Source organism: Spea bombifrons, chromosome 10, assembly GCF_027358695.1.
Source record: "Spea bombifrons isolate aSpeBom1 chromosome 10, aSpeBom1.2.pri, whole genome shotgun sequence".
Classification (NCBI taxonomy): domain Eukaryota; kingdom Metazoa; phylum Chordata; class Amphibia; order Anura; family Pelobatidae; genus Spea; species Spea bombifrons.
This window is the reverse complement of record NC_071096.1, coordinates 2,661,504-2,680,113: the sequence shown is the minus strand read 5'-3', so window position 1 is coordinate 2,680,113 and position 18,610 is coordinate 2,661,504. Positions and strand designations below refer to the sequence as shown.

At 42.4% G+C, this 18,610-nt stretch overlaps 2 protein-coding genes across 4 annotated transcripts in view; both read left to right on the top strand.

Moving 5' to 3' along the window:
• The window catches only part of ABCC8 (ATP binding cassette subfamily C member 8), a 50,310-nt gene extending 42,170 nt beyond the window's left edge, over nt 1-8,140 (top strand). For all 3 annotated transcript variants that reach the window (XM_053448530.1, XM_053448527.1, XM_053448529.1), the window contains 11 exons: nt 2,765-2,857; nt 3,050-3,152; nt 3,585-3,698; nt 3,796-3,916; nt 4,371-4,501; nt 4,812-4,890; nt 4,978-5,086; nt 5,523-5,626; nt 5,740-5,873; nt 6,228-6,290; nt 7,899-8,140. In XM_053448530.1, the coding sequence (XP_053304505.1) occupies nt 2,765-2,857; nt 3,050-3,152; nt 3,585-3,698; nt 3,796-3,916; nt 4,371-4,501; nt 4,812-4,890; nt 4,978-5,086; nt 5,523-5,626; nt 5,740-5,873; nt 6,228-6,290; nt 7,899-8,036 (1,189 nt within the window). In that variant the 3' untranslated portion in view covers nt 8,037-8,140. The remainder of the gene's footprint in view (nt 1-2,764; nt 2,858-3,049; nt 3,153-3,584; nt 3,699-3,795; nt 3,917-4,370; nt 4,502-4,811; nt 4,891-4,977; nt 5,087-5,522; nt 5,627-5,739; nt 5,874-6,227; nt 6,291-7,898) is intronic.
• Nucleotides 8,141-15,796: 7,656 nt separating this feature from the next.
• Nucleotides 15,797-17,917, top strand: KCNJ11 (potassium inwardly rectifying channel subfamily J member 11). Its single transcript, XM_053448531.1, has one exon. The coding sequence runs from the start codon at nt 16,071-16,073 to the stop codon at nt 17,235-17,237; it is 1,167 nt and encodes a 388-aa protein (XP_053304506.1). The 5' UTR covers nt 15,797-16,070; the 3' UTR covers nt 17,238-17,917.
• The last annotated feature ends 693 nt before the right edge of the window (nt 17,918-18,610 follow it).

Genomic DNA, 18,610 nt, shown 5'->3' with positions numbered 1-18,610 from the left:
GAAACATCTAGTTGCAGTTCAGCAGTGAAAATTATATTGATCCAAAATATCTGACAGTACTAAAATCTGCATTTAAAGTCAAATAAAAAAAAAACATTTTGCATTAATACACAATATTAATTAATATGCCTCGGCAGTAATCGCTTGCTCGTCCTGATTTCTCTTTTGAAGATTATTCCCTAGAAATTGTTGCTCTGACAACGAAAAGATTTTTCCTTCTGAGGACTAAAAATGCTTTGAAGATGGAATTTTTTTGTGATTATTATTCTTGTAGCCGGTAACAGTAGCCTTCGCAGGCGAGCCGGTGATTGTATCAGCGGGGGGCACGCGTACGCCATTCACGATGTGTTATTGAATCCCCTGTTTTTATACGGCGGAATGCGCTGGCGATGCAATATTTAGAGCGTTCCGAGCCCCGGACCACCTGCCGTCCCGGCTTCATGGATATCGCAGACATGTTTTCATTAACCGGGCTCTGAGCGCGCATCGCGCTGACTCTAATAATCCGATACCCCCGGCGTGGGTGGAATTCCTCTGTATGGTTTACAAGCCATTTCTAAAATTCATTCTGAATTACTAAAGAGACAGATTGGGAGATATTATTTCTTTCATTAAAACAAAATAAAATACTTAACATACATAATATTATCTATAATATAATAATAAATATAATATACATAACAGGACTTCTATACGTAATATATCAATAGACTCAGTTTAAGGCTGGAGACCGTGCTGGGTACCGCGGGAATTTATTACCGATAATAAACATAAACTTTGTCTGGAAAGGGATGGATTAACGGTGCGGATTCTCTGACCTCCCAGCTTATATATCAGCAGGAAATCAACGTTATTATAAGAGCTGCCCTAAAAATTAATATGTGGGAAACACACAGTTTGGGATAACGCTGGAGTCTCTGATAAATCTTTTCTCCTTGAGCATAACCCCCCAGCGCTGTATACATTAATAACCCCCCAGCACTGTATACATTAATAACCCCCCAGCACTGTATACATTAATAACCCCCCAGCACTGTATACAGTAATATAACCCCCCAGCACTGTATACAGTAATATAACCCCCCAGCACTGTATACAGTAATGTAACCCCCCATCACTGTATACAGTAATATAACCCCCAGCGCTGTATACAGTAATATAACCCCCAGCGCTGTATACAGTAATATAACCCCCAGTGCTATATACATTAATAACCCCCAGCACTGTATACAGTAATGTAACCCCCCAGCGCTGTATACAGTAATATAACCCCCAGCGCTGTATACATTAATAACTCCCCCAGCGCTGTATACATTAATAACCCCCCAGCACTGTATACAGTAATATACCGTATTGGCTCGAATATAGGCCGCACTTTTTTCCCCCACTTTAAGTTTTTAAAGTGGGGGTGCGGCCTATATTCGGGGTCTAGCGCCCGACGCCCGGGACATGCAGTCCCGGGCGCCGGGCAGGCAGCGGGGTTAAGATACAGATCCCCCGCAGCGGTGCAGGGGACCTGCATCCTTCTCCCCGATACGCTCAGACAGCCTCCCCTGCCAGCACTTCCCACGGGGGGGGGGTGCCGGCACGGGAGGTTATCTAAGCGTTTTACCTCTGCCCACCCCCGACTTACCGGAGCAGACTCCCGGGTGTCTTGCGGGGCCGGCGGGAGACATTTACGCAATACGCAAATGCAACTTCCGGTAACGGTACCGGAAGTTGCATACGCGTATTGCGTAGATGTCCCTCGCCGGCCCTGAAGACACCCGGGAGTCTGCTCCGGTAAGTCGAGGAGGGGGGGCAGAGGAGGACAGCGGCAGCGGATCTCGGGGAGGGAGGGCAGCGGATCTCGGGGAGGGAGGGCAGCGGATCTCGGGGAGGGAGGGCAGCGGATCTCGGGGAGGGAGGGCAGCGGATCTCGGGGAGGGAGGGCAGCGGATCGCGGGGAGGGAGGACAGCGGCAGTGTATCGCGGGGAGGGAGGACAGCGGCAGCGTATCGCGGGGAGGGAGGACAGCGGCAGCGTATCTCGGGGAGGGAGGACAGCGGCAGCGTATCTCGGGGAGGGAGGACAGCGGCAGCGTATCTCGGGGGGGAGGACAGTGGTAGCATGTTTTTTTTGGTGCTTTTTTAAAGAAAAAAAACTTTTTCTTTAAAAAAGCACCAAACTTTTAGGGTGCGGCCTATATACGGGGGCGGCCTATATCCGAGCCAATACGGTAACCCCCAGCGCTGTATACATTAATAACCCCAGCGCTGTATACAGTAATATAACCCCCAGCACTGTATACAGTAATATAACCCCCAGCACTGTATACAGTAATATAACCCCCCAGCGCTGTATACAGTAATATAACCCCCCAGTGCTGTATACAGTAATATAACCCCCAGCACTGTATACAGTAATATAACCCCCAGCGCTGTATACAGTAATATAACCCCCGGCTCAAACACCACACTTAGCTGATGCTTTATGGCGATGCTAATGAAGTCCGTTCCTCCATAGACTTTCATTAGTCAGAGAGTCCGGCTGGGTGATTAAGACTGAGTCATTCTATTGTTTCCCACAGGCAGTATGATAAGGAGTCGGGGTGTTTGTCTAGTAGATTGGGAAACAAATGGCTGATATGAAGCTGCTCTACAAGTGTTAAAAAAAAAAGCTTAATATTTTTGAAAACGTATGTTTAATCTGTTCCTCTTTATCGATCGGCCGCGTCGTTTCATCTGAACAATACGCGGTTTGATGCATTCTGTATTCTCTCCAGAGACCTGCAGCAGCTGGAGGACAGCACACAACTGCCGCTGCTGTCACATTTTTCGGAAACGGTGGAAGGACTGACGACCATACGAGCGTTCAGGTACCGCCTGCGGCTACGCGATCAGAGTGCTGCCCAAAAGTGCCACCCAAAAAAGTGTTGTAGAAACCCAAATCCACGTCTTCTTGGTCTTTTAATTGACCTTTGATTTTCCCACAAACTGTAATATTTTTCATTCCTTTAAACTCTTTTCCAGCCTTTTCTATAATATCCGGTAATCTCTTTTTTTTTAAGATATGAAGGACGATTCCAGCAAAAACTTCTTGAATTAACGGATTCCAACAACATCGCGTCTCTGTTCCTCACCGCGGCCAATCGGTGGCTGGAAGTCCGTATGGTGGGTGCCGAGGATCGTTCGCAACCGGCGATCGGTTTCAAGATCAAAAAGATAATAACCGGTGGCTTAGCAGAGATGGGGGCCGATTTATTGGTTTATTGGCCAAATATACCAGCCGTTACAGAGGGCTCTGTTGGCCGCCATTCCCGTATCCACCCCCCCCATTCATTCATAAGCCAGCTTGCGGCACCTTAGTTGCCCAAACCTGCTCTTTATCACAGTTTTCTTAACTATTTAAGTGCCAGAAATTCTGCTGTATGCTTTACACAACCTCCTGGCACCCTAAAGGTTAACAGTGTATCAAATCACTATGATACGTTGACCCGTATTATTAACCGGGCCGACCCAGGATACGGGATTAGTAACAAAGTTGCGATAGCTATAGACTTGGCTTTTTTTGGGTGTATTTTTATGTTTGATTCTTCTTTTCAGGAATATATCGGCGCCTGCGTGGTGCTTGTTGCTGCCGTTGCTTCCATCATGGATTCCTTGGCTAACGAGCTGTCTCCGGGGCTGGTGGGATTGGGACTAATTTACGCACTTATGGTAAAAAAGCGTTGATACTTTGTATGTATTCGTGCATATTGAAGAATGAGGGTTATTTTCTCCTGTTATCTACTTTTTCCTCTTGTTTTGTGTTTAGGTGTCTAACTATCTGAACTGGATGGTGCGGAATTTGTCGGATATGGAAATCCAGCTGGGGGCCGTGAAAAGAATTAACGGCCTCTTGAAAACGGAACCCGAAAATTACAAGGGGCTTTTATGTGAGTACCGGGGGGGGGGCATTCAATGATTAATGAAGCCGAGTTACTCGGTAATGGTGAATGAATATGTTTGAATCCGTTGTGTTGGGTGAATGAATATGTTTGAATCCGTTGTGTTGGGTGAATGAATATGTTTGAATCCGTTGTGTTGGGTGAATGAATATGTTTGAATCCGTTGTGTTGGGTGAATGAATGTGTTTGAATCCGTTGTGTTGGGTAAATGAATATGTTTGAATCCGTTGTGTTGGGTGAATGAATATGTTTGAATCCGTTGTGTTGGGTGAATGAATATGTTTGAATCCGTTGTGTTGGGGGAATGAATATGTTTTAATCCGTTGTGTTGGGGGAATGAATATGTTTTAATCCGTTGTGTTGGGTGAATGAATGTGTTTTAATGCGTTGTGTTGGGTGAATGAATGTGTTTTAATGCGTTGTGTTGTTTCCTCGGACGCAGCTCCATCACAAATTCCCCAGAACTGGCCAGAGAGCGGCGAGATCCAGATCCAGAACCTGAGCGTCCGCTACGACAGCACCCTGAAACCGGTGTTAAAGCACGTCAACGCTCATATAACCCCGGGGCAGAAGGTAGTAACATTCTACGCAACTGTACATGATATATTTCTAAAAGTAAAAGTAAAAGAGATGAGTTTTTACTTTTTTTTATGAGAGGGCGGTAGATAAGTGGAACAGCCTCCCGGCAGAAGTGGTAGAGGGTAATACAGTGAGGGCATTAAACCTGCATGGGATAGACATACGGCTCCTGAATCTAAGACGAGACCAACGACTGATTAAGGTTTGAGTCTTTACAGCAGGTGAAACGGGTGACTAGACGGGGGCCGAATGGGGCCGACCTGCCAGTTTCTCAGATGGAATAAATCATTCTCTGATTTCACAGATCGGTATTTGCGGGAGGACCGGCAGTGGGAAATCCTCGTTCTCCTTGGCGTTTTTTAGGATGGTGGATACATTCCAAGGTGAGCGTGAGAAGTTATGCGCAGACGGGACTTATTTATGAAATGAACAACATCTCAGGATTTATATTTTCTTCGCGCTTTGTACAGGCAGAATAATCATCGATGGGATAGACATCGCCAAATTACCACTGCAGACGCTAAGATCCAGACTTTCCATTATCCTGCAAGATCCAATATTATTCAGCGGGACGATCAGGTAAGGACCCCGGCTCCGACACGCGTGTAACCAGAGCATGCGGGAGGCTTGTGATCTGACGGTACAGCGAGATGCTCCCTATCTGCCGTCAGGCTCCGTGTTCTATGTGATTTATGCCACAATTAGGACTGGTCTTGGTGGTTTGTTCGATCGCCACCAGAGACAGACTGGAGTTCCTTGGGTTTGATCAATGTTGAGTTCCTTGGGTCTGCTCCACTGAGTTGGTTGGGAATGAGAAACTCATTCATCCACTAACTAAAGCTTGACTGCCATCTCGACATCAAAGTTCAATCGACTCAACTGACAAATTGTAGTTCAATTGAAGCTTAGTTAAACTTAATGGGACTTCAAGGTGACTCGACAGATTGCTATAAATATATTTTATCGCTACAGTGATGGTAATGACATTCTTCAATCCCCGACGGTTTCTCATCAGATTTAATTTGGACCCGGAGAATAAGTGCACGGACAGCATGTTGTGGGAAGCTTTGGAAATCGCGCAGCTCAAGCCCGTTGTGAAAGCCTTGCCCGGGGGGATAGGTAAGATTTCCATCTTTAAACGTTCATCGTTACTCGATCTCGGCTCGTAGCAGAGGCTGAAGTATCGAGAAATATGAATATCCCACAGAAGCGTCTTCTTGTTTTTTCTCCAGACGCCTCAGTGACGGAAGGCGGCGAGAACTTCAGCGTGGGTCAGAGGCAGCTCTTCTGCTTGGCCAGGGCTTTCGTTCGGAAGAGCAGCATCTTGATCATGGATGAAGCCACCGCCTCCATAGACATGGCCACTGTAAGTCAGAACAGGCAGAGAAGGCTGACAACGGACCATGCGCGGAACCCATTCAGTAATAAATAGGCAGTGTTACGTTGTAATACAGACAAATAACCAGAAACCCCAAATCCTTTACATAGTAAAATCACATAAGTCTGGTTTTAAAGAGCTAAGCAGGTCATTATTCTGGTTATTATTCTAAAATGTTTAGCCTAAAAGTTGGCTCTCCTTCCTCTGGGCATGAAAGGGTTAGAGTTCTTGATGGTTGACCCATACATTGACCAGTCCTCCCCCATCTCCTGAATGGATGATGTTACAGCCCCGGTTCCATGCATCTCGTTAATGGATCTTTCATGTCTTCTTGTTCTCTAGGAAAATATCTTACAGCGAGTGGTAATGACAGCCTTCGACGATCGAACGGTGGTCACTATAGCGGTAAGCGCAGCACCTGGTCCATTCCTCTCCTTTTCTCTGTACCCCCTATCATATGGCAGCCTCCGGGGGGGAGGGGGGTCATTCACCCTCATCTCAAATTCCAAATCCTTTCGTTCCTGGAATCTCATAATCCTGTCGAGTATTTTGGATTGATCTAATTAAACATTTAATAAAGTGCCTCCCAAAGCTCGTAGATCACCCATCAACGACCTCTTTATGGGTGGCCTTTGTCCTTGGACCAGTAAAACAGCTCGCCAGGTGCTTAACACGGGACAGAATGCACCATAATGACCTGTGATCAACGTCAGACCATCTCCGTAACTCAACCTGTGTGGCTCTGTAGCCGAGTCACTCAATATATCAAGTCTGACGACCAACCTACAGGAGAATTACTCTCCAGGACTTCTGATAGGAAAAAAGAATTCATCCTGGCTTTTAAACCGCATCAAAATATCTTAGTAATAAATGTTTTATTGCGTTTTAAGGGCAATGTATCAACATCGATGACCTTGATACATTTGTATCCTATCACGTTGAGAGCAAACACTGGCTTCCAGTTCACGAAAACCTTTAATGAAACAAACAAGTTTCATTGTTACAATAAATGCTGATCCCCGAGATGAATAGAGCGCAGGGTGTTTAGAATGAGATAATTCTGTTTATTTAGTGTTAGCGTGTCTGCCTGCGCCGAGCCGTTACCGAGCGTTAGCCGGGGACGTGAGTCTTACAGAAAAACACGCAACATCTGTTGGTCGTCTACATGAGTGACCCGGAAAGCTAATCACAGAACAGATATCGTTAAATGCGGAGAAAAACAAAGGCGACTCCATATGAAGAGCATTAAGTGGAAAAGTGCCGGATACCGACGGCTATCTGGCAATAAAATAAGTTGTTGTGTTGAGTGCCGACGATTATCACCAGGAAGAAAATGTCACAAAAGGAACCTACGGGGAGCTGGTTCTGGTTCCATTGTGCATGACGCAGAGAAAATCAGGAATTGGTCGGCCGCAGAATGAATCCAGAGAAATGAAATGTTTTAATTCATTCACGGTTTAGCGAATGAATGTCTCATCGTCTGCGTCTCGAATGTCTTTATTATTATCGAGCAGCTGCTTTGACTTCATTTTAATCAACGAGCTCTTTAGCTCCGATCTCGGCTCCTGAGAGTAGCGGAGTGGAGACGGAATTTCGTATTTTTATGATTATTTATTATTTTTGCCTCACAGAATCTGGGTCACGGCTCACGTGACCACCTTCCCCGCTTGCATTCTGGGTTAACCCCTCTGCCACCGGCATGAGGCTTCACAGCCTATACAAGGCAATAACCAATCGCTCTAAGGGCAGGTGCGCTAAGGTTTGGTACGTTAGGATGGAATAAGAGCCATCAAAAGAGAGGGGAGGGGGCATTTACATTCCAAATACCCCTGACCACAACAAAAGACACACACACAACACACAACACTGCGTATACCTTTAACACACATTCAGAAGCCATATGCCTATCCCATGCATGTTTAAATTCCCTCACTGTATTAATCTCTACCACTTCTGCTGGGAGGCTGTTCCACTTATCTACCACCCTCTCATTCTCTTCTCTTTCTTTGCCAGCACCGGGTTCACACCATTCTGAATGCCGACATGGTGATCGTCATGAAGAGAGGCGCTATCATGGAGTACGACAAACCCGAGCTTCTGTTGGAACAGGAGAACAGCATGTTTGCATCTTACGTCCAAGCCGATAAATAATCGCCCATATAAACCTTTCAAAGTGCAATTCACCAATCAATTAGTTTTTTTTTCTAATAGTGTAAATAATATGTAAATAAAAAAGAATCTCCATTGTTTCCTAATAGAGGTCGTCGTGTTTTATTTTACTTCTAAATCATTTTCCATGCAGAATAAATCCAAAGAAATCGATCAGGTTATTTGGGGTATCTACCCCGTTCAGAATTTGTTAAGACACTCGGCAGGATTGGATACCCCAGAGTAACCCCTGGATATAAAGGGGTCTCCATTGTTATTGAATACGTCCTCTACGCGTATTATCTAGAATCTGGCGGCAGATCGGCCCCCATTCGGCCCCCGTCTAGCCCTGCTGTAAAGACTCAAACCTTAATCAGTCGTTGGTCTCGTCTTAGATTCAGGAGCCATATGTCTATCCCATGCATGTTTAATACCCTCACTGTATTACCCTCTACCACTTCTGCTGGGAGGCTGTTCCACTTATCTACCACCCTTGAGTACAGTAAAAATACATAGGTTTGATACACAGAAAGGGTCCCAAAGATAAGAGTTTCCCAAAACAACCTACAGCTATTAAAATGAGGAATTGTACTCTGGATTTGGGATACTACACCCAAATCAATAAAACCAAGGAATGAATGAGGGGGTCGGTTTGAGGGTATGCTGTCCCTTTAAGACCCTGTCTGCTTGAAATATATATAGCACCTATTTTTAGTGGAACACATGAGATCTCTCACACGCGTGATACGGCAGCACATGGGACTTGTGACATTTTTGTACAGCTGAAGACTCCATCAACCAAGACTGAGACACTTAGAATTGCTCAAGCCTTTGGCATGTAGAGACTTCACATGCTTTACTGAACAGATCTGATATATATATTTATATACACATTATCGTTCAAAAGTTTGGGGTCGCTTAGAAATGTCCTTGGTTTTGGGGGAAAAAAGCATTATTTCCCATTAAGATCAGAAATCCAGCGCAGACAGAGTTAATGCTGTAAATGACTATTGTAGCTGGAAACGGCTGATTTTTAATGGAATCTCTTCATAGGCGCACAGAGGGCCTTTATCACTCCCATCACTCCTGTGCTCCAATGGCCCTTTATCACTCCCATCACTCCTGTGTTCCAATGGCCCTTTATCACTCCCATCACTCCTGTGTTCCAATGGCCCTTTATCACTCCCATCACTCCTGTGTTCCAATGGCCCTTTATCACTCCCATCACTCCTGGGTTCCAATGGCACGTTGTGTTCGCTGATCCAGGTTTAAGTATAAAAGGCTAATTGAAACCCTTTTTGCAATTATGTTACAGCCAGAAATGTCCTTGTTTTACATGAAAACAGCTGAGTGACCCCAAACCTTTGAACAACAGTGCGTCTATGTGCGTCTATGTGTCCCCGATAACTCCATCAATGCATTACAGGAGGATGATTTATTTTTCCGTTGGCTTCACCGGTCCAAATCTACTCAAAAGCACCTAGAATCAGAAGGGTACATTTGTGAGTGCTTCAAAGCCGTTATGGGATCACATTACTTCTTTTTAAGATACCCATTTTAATTCTTATTAACATTTTTATTTTGATGTGAATAGAAGTGTTATCATGGTTGATAAATTGGTCACCAAGAGGTGCTGCAGCAGCTGAGGATCCACCTTCTCATGTTCTAGGCTTCAGATCAGTTGTCCTCTATGTTCAATGCCCCACCGTCCCAGAAAATGGCAGATGCCTGTTACTTATAACTTTACTTAAAGGACAAGATGAACTTTACAGAATGTCAAAACCCTCCAAACCCCTCAGCCTGATGACAGTTTGAAGACGCCAGTCACTGATCCATACTTAGATTACATGCCTTTATCCATCTCAACAAGGGACCGTTGAGGTCCTGAAAGCTTATTACTTATCATAACCGTACATCGTGTTCTGCCTTTTGTTTTGGCCACTACTAGGAAACACAAACTTCCAGATACTCTTGTCAGACATTGAAAGTGAGTGATGACTGTCTCTGCATAGCAGGTCCACGTTCATTAATCAGGGTTTAGATCCAATCCCCCCCCCCCCCGGAGGTTCATACGGTCTCGCGTGTTACTGTTGTGTAGCAAGAAAACGTCCTGGTTGAATACAGGTGACTCTCAGCTTCCTGGGAAAGCTTAACGTGAGTCTATCCCGAGACTCTTAGAAGGATAATCCATGGTTACATTGTATGATGAACATTAAAGCTTTTGTTTTGACCCAAAGATCTCACCAATCTTCAAGTAATCACTGACATGCCTGACTGGGTAACATGTTAATGCGGGGGGGCTTCCTGAATATGTCCAGCTGGGAGTCTTATGAAGGTAAGTCAACACTCCGTGACCCTAAGCTCCTGACCTTTAACCCTGAGACCCAATGGTTGGAGTACAAAGCTTTTACCTCATGTCAAGCCACATTGGCTCATCCCTGGATGCCTTTTTAATCGAGTTATTGCAGGGATTCTATAAAGAATGGTTCAAAAGCCAATGAGAACTCAGGGTGGGAAATCTGTGTCTTTGGGGTTAACACTAAGTGAGGGTCTCAGGGCTCATTCAGAGATGTCCCATCAGAGAGTGGAACCAAGTGACTGATGAGTCAAAGAGGATTAGTAGTAGTAGTAGTATTTATTAGTAGCAGTGGTAGTATTTATTACTATTAGTATTTATTAGTAGTAGTAGTAGTAGTAGTAGTAGTGGTAGTATTTATTATTCGCAGTAGTAGTAATAGTAGTAGTAGTAGTAGTATGTAGTAATATTATTATAATAAGTAGTAGTAGTAGTGGTAGTATTTATTACTTGTAGTAGTAGCAGTTGTAGCAGAACTTAGTAGTAGTAGTAGTAGTAGTAGTAGTAGTATTTATTATTATTATTATTATTATTAGTAGTAGTAGTAGTAGTAGTAGTAGTGGTAGTATTTAGTAGTAGGAGTGGTAGTGGTAGTATTTATTATTAGTAGTAGTAGTAGCAGTATTATTTATTAGTAGTAGTGGTAGTATTTATTATTAGTAGTATTTATTATTTGTAGTAGTAGTAGTGGTAGTATTTATTAGTAGTAGTAGTAGTAGTAATAGTAGTAGTAGTAGTATGTATTAATATTATTATTATTAGTAGTAGTGGTAGTATTTATTATTCGTAGTAGTAGCAGTTGTCGCAGAACTTATTAGTAGTAGTAGTAGTAGCGGTAGTATTTATTATTATTATTAGTAGTAGTAGTGGTAGTATTTATTAGTAGTAGTAGTAGTAGCAGTATTATTTATTAGTAGTAGTGGTAGTATTTATTTTAAGTAGTATTTATTATTTGTAGTAGTAGTGGTAGTATGATTACTATTACTATTTATTAGTAGTAGTAGTGATGGTAGTATTTATTATTAGAAGTAGTATTTATTATTATTATTAGTAGTAGTAGTAGTGGTAGTAGTATTTATTAGTAGTAGTAGTAGTAGTAGTAGTGGTACTATTTATTATTATTATTAGTAGTAGTAGTATTTATTATTATTAGTAGTAGTGGTAGTATTTATTATTATTATTAGTAGTAGTAGTAGTATTTATTATTATTAGTAGTAGTGGTAGTATTTATTATTATTATTATTAGTAGTAGTAGTAGTTGTATTTATTATTATTATTAGTAGTAGTAGTAGTAGTAGTAGTGGTATTATTTATTGTTGGTAGTAGTAGTAGTGGTAGAATTTAATATTATTATTATTTGTAGTAGTGGTAGTATTTATTATTATTAGTAGTAGTAGTAGTAGTATTTATTAGTAGTAGTAGTAGTGGTAGTATTTAATATTATTAGTAGTAGTAGTAGTAATGGTAGTATTTATTAGTAGTAGTAGTAGTAGTAGTAGTAGTGGTAGTATTTATTATTGGTAGCAGTAGTAGTAGCAGTTGTAGCTTATTAGTAGTAGTAGTAGTAGTATTTATTGGTAGTAGTAGCAGTGGTAGTATTTATTATTATTAGTAGTAGTAGTAGTAGTTGTATTTATTATTATTAGTAGTAGTAGTAGTAGTGGTAGTATTTGTTATTGGTATTAGTAGTAGTGGTAGAATTTAATATTATTATTATTAGTAGTAGTAGTATTTATTATTATTATTAGTAGTAGTAGTAGTAGTATTTATTATCATTAGTAGTAGTAGTGGTAGTATTTATTATTGGTAGTAGTAGTAGTGGTAGTATTTAATATTATTAGTAGTAGTAATGGTAGTATTTATTATTATTATTAGTAGTAGTGGTAGTATTTATTATTATTATTATTAGTAGTAATAGTATTTATTATAAGTAGTAGTAGTAGTGGTAGTATTTAACATTATTAGTAGTAGTAGTAATGGTAGTATTTAGTAGTAGTAGTAGTAGTAGTAGTAGTAGTAGTGGTAGTATTTATTATTGGTAGTAGTAGTAGTAGCAGTTGTAGCATTACTTATTATTATTATTAGTAGTAGTAGTATTTAAAACATTTTCCTTATTCCTTATGTGGGATGACCCTGGAAACCAAAACCATTACTTTGACTTTTACATGATCAAACTGGAACGAAGGGGCAGATCGAGCTAACGATGAACAGAAGAAGAGGCAAGTGCTCTTAAAGTATCTTAAAATTTTTTACATCTTAAGTAAATTCCAGATTTTGATGGGTTTTTTTAATATCCCATGATCAGAGATGAGATTTCCGGAGGCCAGATTGGGGGGGGGGCGGGGGAAGCCACAGCTGTGTAAACAGCGGCTTACGTAGAGAGATGCTAAATGCCAACAGAAAGCAAGCGATGAGGACCTCGCCACGTAACTGCCCTGACCACAGAGCCGACCTTTATTAATGATGATGACAAATGGAAATAAACATCATAGGGGATCAGAGACATCGTAACAATACAGATAAAGGAATGAGGGCAGGTAAACCAGAGATACCTTTACTGCGGAATGTTCTGCTGAGGTTACGGTTAGTGATGCCTTTTAGTGGATGGATGGTATCTACACAGATGTCACCTCTTGTCTCCATAGCTGGGTAAAGACAACAAAGCGGCCTCACCGGTGAGAATTAGGTATCTCCTTCAGTAAATTCTTATTAGAGGGGCCACAGTGAGTAAAATTTGCTTTTATGTCCCTTACATCAATAGAATAGAATAGAAAAAATGTGTATCTATCAATTTGATGAGTGTTAGTGTGTACGTGTGTATGCGAGCGTAGCTTATGTCGCTGGCACTGCGATTATCAAGTAAAAGTGTATTTTTGTAAATTCAAGTGCCTCTCTTTGGACACTTTAAATATTAGGAGGTGTTTCTGATTAGCCTTCAGCTCATTAACCCTTTCCAGAGGGATTGGGTAACATTGAACCCTCTGTAGCGGCCTCAGTCATCTTGGCCTCTAATCCAGACTCCATCTAATGACTTCTACAGCGGTTTTCAGGCTACATGGCAAGCACCTTGCAACTGTATACAGACAGACAGACAAATAGATAGATAGACAGACAGACAGACAGACAGACAGACAGACAGACAGACAGATAGATAGATAGATAGATAGATAGATAGATAGATAGATAGATAATAGATAGACAGACAGACAGACAGACAGATAGATAGATAGATAGATAGATAGATAGACAGATAGATAATAGATAGATAGATAGATAGATAGATAGATAGATAGATAGATAGATAGATAGATGGATAGATAGATAGATCGATGGATAGATAGATAGATGGATAGATAGATAGATAGATGATAGATAGATAGATAATAGATAGATAGATAGATAGATAGATAGATAGATAGATAGATAGATAGATGATAGATAGATAGATAGATAGATAGATAGATGGATAGATAATAGATAGATAGATAGATAGATAGATAGATAGATAGATAGACAGATAGATAGATAGACAGATATATTATATATAATAGATAGATAGATAGATAGACAGACAGACAAACACTGGTCAAATTCCACTTTCCAAACAAAAATAATTCCAGTGACTTTGTGTGGGCGACGCTTCCAGTTATCGATCTTTTAACTTAGAAACTTGCCTGGTTTTCATTAATCATTAAAAAGATTCCTCGCCGGATTATTCAGGAAAGAAAGATATTTTATACGCAGGACAGATCAGTACTAAGCATCGTGTAACAGAGTCACACATCTTCCCTGTAACCGAGAAAGACTGGATACATCATGGGAAAAGCCACTCCAGCGGAACGTGTGAAAGCGGTTTTATCGCTGTAGCAAACCATAGAATGTTCCCACAAATTGCACCATCCTATTAGTTGCTATGGCGATTAAGCCATTTTACAAACTACGCATTATATTGTATATTGTATTTTGTTGTTACTCTACACAAAGCTCTTGTGTTGTTGAGTTATTGGCTATAAACACCTAGAAGTTATTGTATTTACAACTATTAGTATTTTGTATTTGTAGATTTATTTTCGATTTAATTCCATATTTAAAAGCACAGAAGATCGGCCCCTTCCGGCCCCCGTCTAGCCGCCCGTTTTTTCCTGCTGTAAAGACTCAAACCTTAATCAGTCGTTGGTCTCGTCTTAGATTCAGGAGCCGTATGTCTATCCCATGAATGTTTAATCCCCTCACTGTATTACCCTCTACCACTTCTGCTGGGAGGCTGTTCCATTGATCCACCACGCTCTCAGTAAAAAAAATGTTGAAACCCATTTCATTTTTACCTTAATAAATATATCATGTAGAGTTGCGTGTCTCAGCCACACGCCATATGCAAGGCAGCTGGGGGTTAGTATGACGTTCCCGGCTGGTGGGAATTAGTACAGTTTACTGCGGGATTGAAATAAGATCTCCCTCACTAAATAATTGAAATCATGTAGTTAAAAGATAAAGAGAGGCAGGACGTGTAAAGCGATATCATATATCATGTCTGGAACTTGCCCCGCTGTAAGAGTTATATTCACCCCCGCAGAGGCAAATGTTACCCATTAAACTGCTTTTAAAATTCTTTAATAAACGGTTTCACTGCCTGCAATTTACTTAGATGTCATCTTACCTAACGTTCCAAAACGCTTCGTAAAACGACATGCAGAGTGATATAAGCTTTCTAGACCTCAAAGGTCCCCCCTCCAGCTGTAAATGTTAATATATGAAGAAGAGACTCCTTAGTCATTAAAAAAATGTATCAGGATCCTCTTTGGATGTCTGACGCATTGAGATCTAAATGTAAACAAATGAAGACATTCAAGATACATTTGAAAATTCAGAAAAAAAGGAAATATACTGGAAAACAATGGGAAGCTTCTATTGTTTCCTTTACATGTAAAAATGCTACATGTTTTAATGCTAAATTGTGTATGAAATGTCCCCATTTTCCCCTGTATATATATATATATATATGTGTGTGTTTCTGAACCTTGCATTATATATACTGGTGCTCTGTAAATAATGATGTAATACAGGGTTACATCTATTAAATAAAAGGGGGTCATGTGACAGCCCAGCCCCCCCCCCTGCTTCTGCCCCCCCTGCTTCTGCCCCCCCCCCCTGCTTCTGCCCCCCCCCCCATACAGCCTCTCTCTCCGCTTTGTCCCATGCATTCTGTTGGCTTGACCTCATGCGCCCTCTAGTGGCCGCGCCGGGAACTTCACTTTGCTCCCATTATTAACACAGCGCTTGCCGCTGCAGCCTCTGCCTGCCGTCCCTGCGCAGATCTCGTCGGCAGTGCTCGCCCCTGGGGTCCGGTGCTTTGTCTTCAGCCCACCCTCTGCACCTCTGAAGGCCACGGTGAGTCCACAGCTAAGGTGCAGCAGCCCGTTCTGCAGCTGCTACATGCTGTAGAAGGCGCTATTCCTCCTCCCCCACCTCCTTTCCTGTGCTGATTGGCGTGGGCAGATGGGTTTCCTTGCACAGACCGGAGGCAGCAGGGCACGGACACTCAGCAGATCACAGCTCACCCACCAGAGACCGGGACGCACGGACCCCACGCTCGTCTCCCGCAGGTAGACCCCGGAAAACCCTTTGTTATCTGCAGAACTGACCTGGGTGAAGGTGGATTCTTCCATTAGCATGGCATAGCCATGTTATCCAGGAAGGGGTTAATTCCTGAGGAGTACGTGCTGACCACCCGCTTAGCGGAGGACATCAGCGAGCCCAGGTACCAAGCCAAGGAGAGGAGGGCGAGGTTCGTGTCCAAGAATGGCACCTGTAATGTGGCCCACAAGAACATCAGGGAACAAGGTCGCTTCCTCCTGGATGTCTTCACCACCGTGGTCGATCTCAAATGGCATTATACCCTTCTCATCTTCACCATGTCCTTCCTCTGCACCTGGCTGCTCTTTGGCATGATTTGGTGGCTGATAGCCTTTGGCCATGGAGATCTGGACAAAACGGAGGAAGGGTTCGTCCCATGCGTGACCAGCGTCCAGTCGTTCACAGCAGCCTTTCTCTTCTCCATCGAAGTCCAGGTAACCATTGGGTTTGGTGGGAGGATGATCACCGAAGAGTGTCCTGTAGCCATACTGGTTCTCATTGTCCAAAACATTGTGGGGTTGGTCATTAATGCCATCATGCTGGGATGTATCTTCATGAAGACCGCGCAAGCCCACCGCAGAGCTGAGACCCTAATTTTCAGCAAGCATGGTGTGATAGCCCTCAGGAATGGTAGCCTCTGCTTCATGTTCAGAGTTGGAGACCTGAGGAAGAGCATGATCATCAGTGCTTCCATCCGCATGCAGGTGGTTAGGAAGTCCAGCAGTCTGGAAGGAGAGGTCTTACCCCTCAATCAGATTGATATCCAGACGGAGAACCCGGTGAGCACCAACGGGATCTTCTTAGTGTCCCCACTCATTATATGCCACACAATCAATAAAGACAGTCCTCTCTATGATATATCACCCAGCGATCTCAACCACCAGGAGGACCTGGAGATCATTGTCATTTTGGAAGGAGTGGTGGAAACTACAGGTATCACAACCCAAGCGAGGACTTCTTACCTTGCCGACGAGATACTTTGGGGTCATAGGTTTGTCCCCACAGTAGCCGAAGAAGATGGCCGCTACTCGGTTGACTACTCAAAATTCGGAAACACTGTAAAAGTGCCTACTCCTAATTGTACAGCCAGGCAACTGGACGAGAACCGGAGTACTATGGACCCAAAATCCTTTTCCCCGAGGAGTACAATCCGGAAGAGGAATGTGTCAATGAGGGTTAAACCAAAATTCACCTTGTTTGATGAGCCCTCCTGACCCAAGGACACAGCGGACCCTTTTTAATTCCGTGCCACTAGGCGTCCAGGTGGCCACGAGGAATATTATATGCAGTTCTGGCACACCTCTGTTCATGCAGGGCTGGAGCCAATGAAAAATGTATGCATTGTTTCAGAGATATTGAGGTGCACTTAAAGCTGTAATTGTTAGGATGTTTTTTTTAAATAACTTTGATCTTGTAACCACCGAGGCGTCCGAATTTAGATAATGTTGCTGTGTTTGAAATCACGTTTCTATAGATATTTTTTTGTTTTAAATTGTACTGTTTTTCCCCCGACGATACACTTTCCTACTACTTTTATTTATTTTTTAATTCATTTTATTTGTTTTTTTTGTTTGTTTTTGATTTTGCAATAATTGTATCCGTCGGAGGAATTCTTGCAATGTTGCATGTTTGTGAAAATTGACTCAATTAACCACAGTGTAAAGCAGGGTGGAGAGAGGGGGGGGGGACTAGCAGGTTTCAAACATATGGCGTGGAGATAAATTTAGAAAGGGTTACCTAATGTCTTAAAGAAAACACCACTAGCACAGCCTTGTTTGGCCGTAGACCCCGCATGGGCTTTTTTTTCTACTTTTTAAGATATTTATATAAAGAATAAATTGCACTGAATTAAAAGGTGACCTCAGAAATTCAAGAAAAAAAAATATTTTGTTGTTTTTTTTTTCCAATATGTTTTAAGTAATTAACTGTATACAGCAAAAATATGGCTTGTGGAGGGGGGGGGGCTTATGCAACCAGCGGAAGGCCGAATTCTATGCGGTTGATGTTGTTCCAATTGGAATTTTATGTTTATTCCAAGGAAACCTAATCAATGGCTACAAACAAGCCAGGAATTCCATGTATTCTTCCAGGAAAACAACTTAATGGATTTTTTATTGAGACGCCCGTGCTGGGATAGCCATAAATTGGGGTCTCTTTGCGGCCCTCAAGGCCCCCGGTCCATTCATGCTTAAATTCCTTCACTGTTTTAGCCTCTACCACTTCTGCTGGGAGGCTGTTCTGCTTATCTACCACCCTCTGCCATCTATTCTGCTTTGTCATAACATCCTTTTAAACTAAATGTCTGCAGCTGCAGGGTCCCTTTTAAAACAAAGTGTTTTTATGCGCTGATTTGGCCAGAAATGCTTGACTTTGAACCCAAATATTGTGAAACCACGTGATCGGTGGGTCGCGTTTCTCTGGTTACTCGTACAGAGCGCGTGCGCAGGAGTGCATAACAATAATGGCTCTGGGAGCGGAGGCTTTAACTAATTAGAGTGAACGTGCTGGAAATCCCGCAGGACTTCAAATCAGAAACGATCAAATTCGTTTAAATAAATAAATAAAATAAATGGAGATTTATTTATTA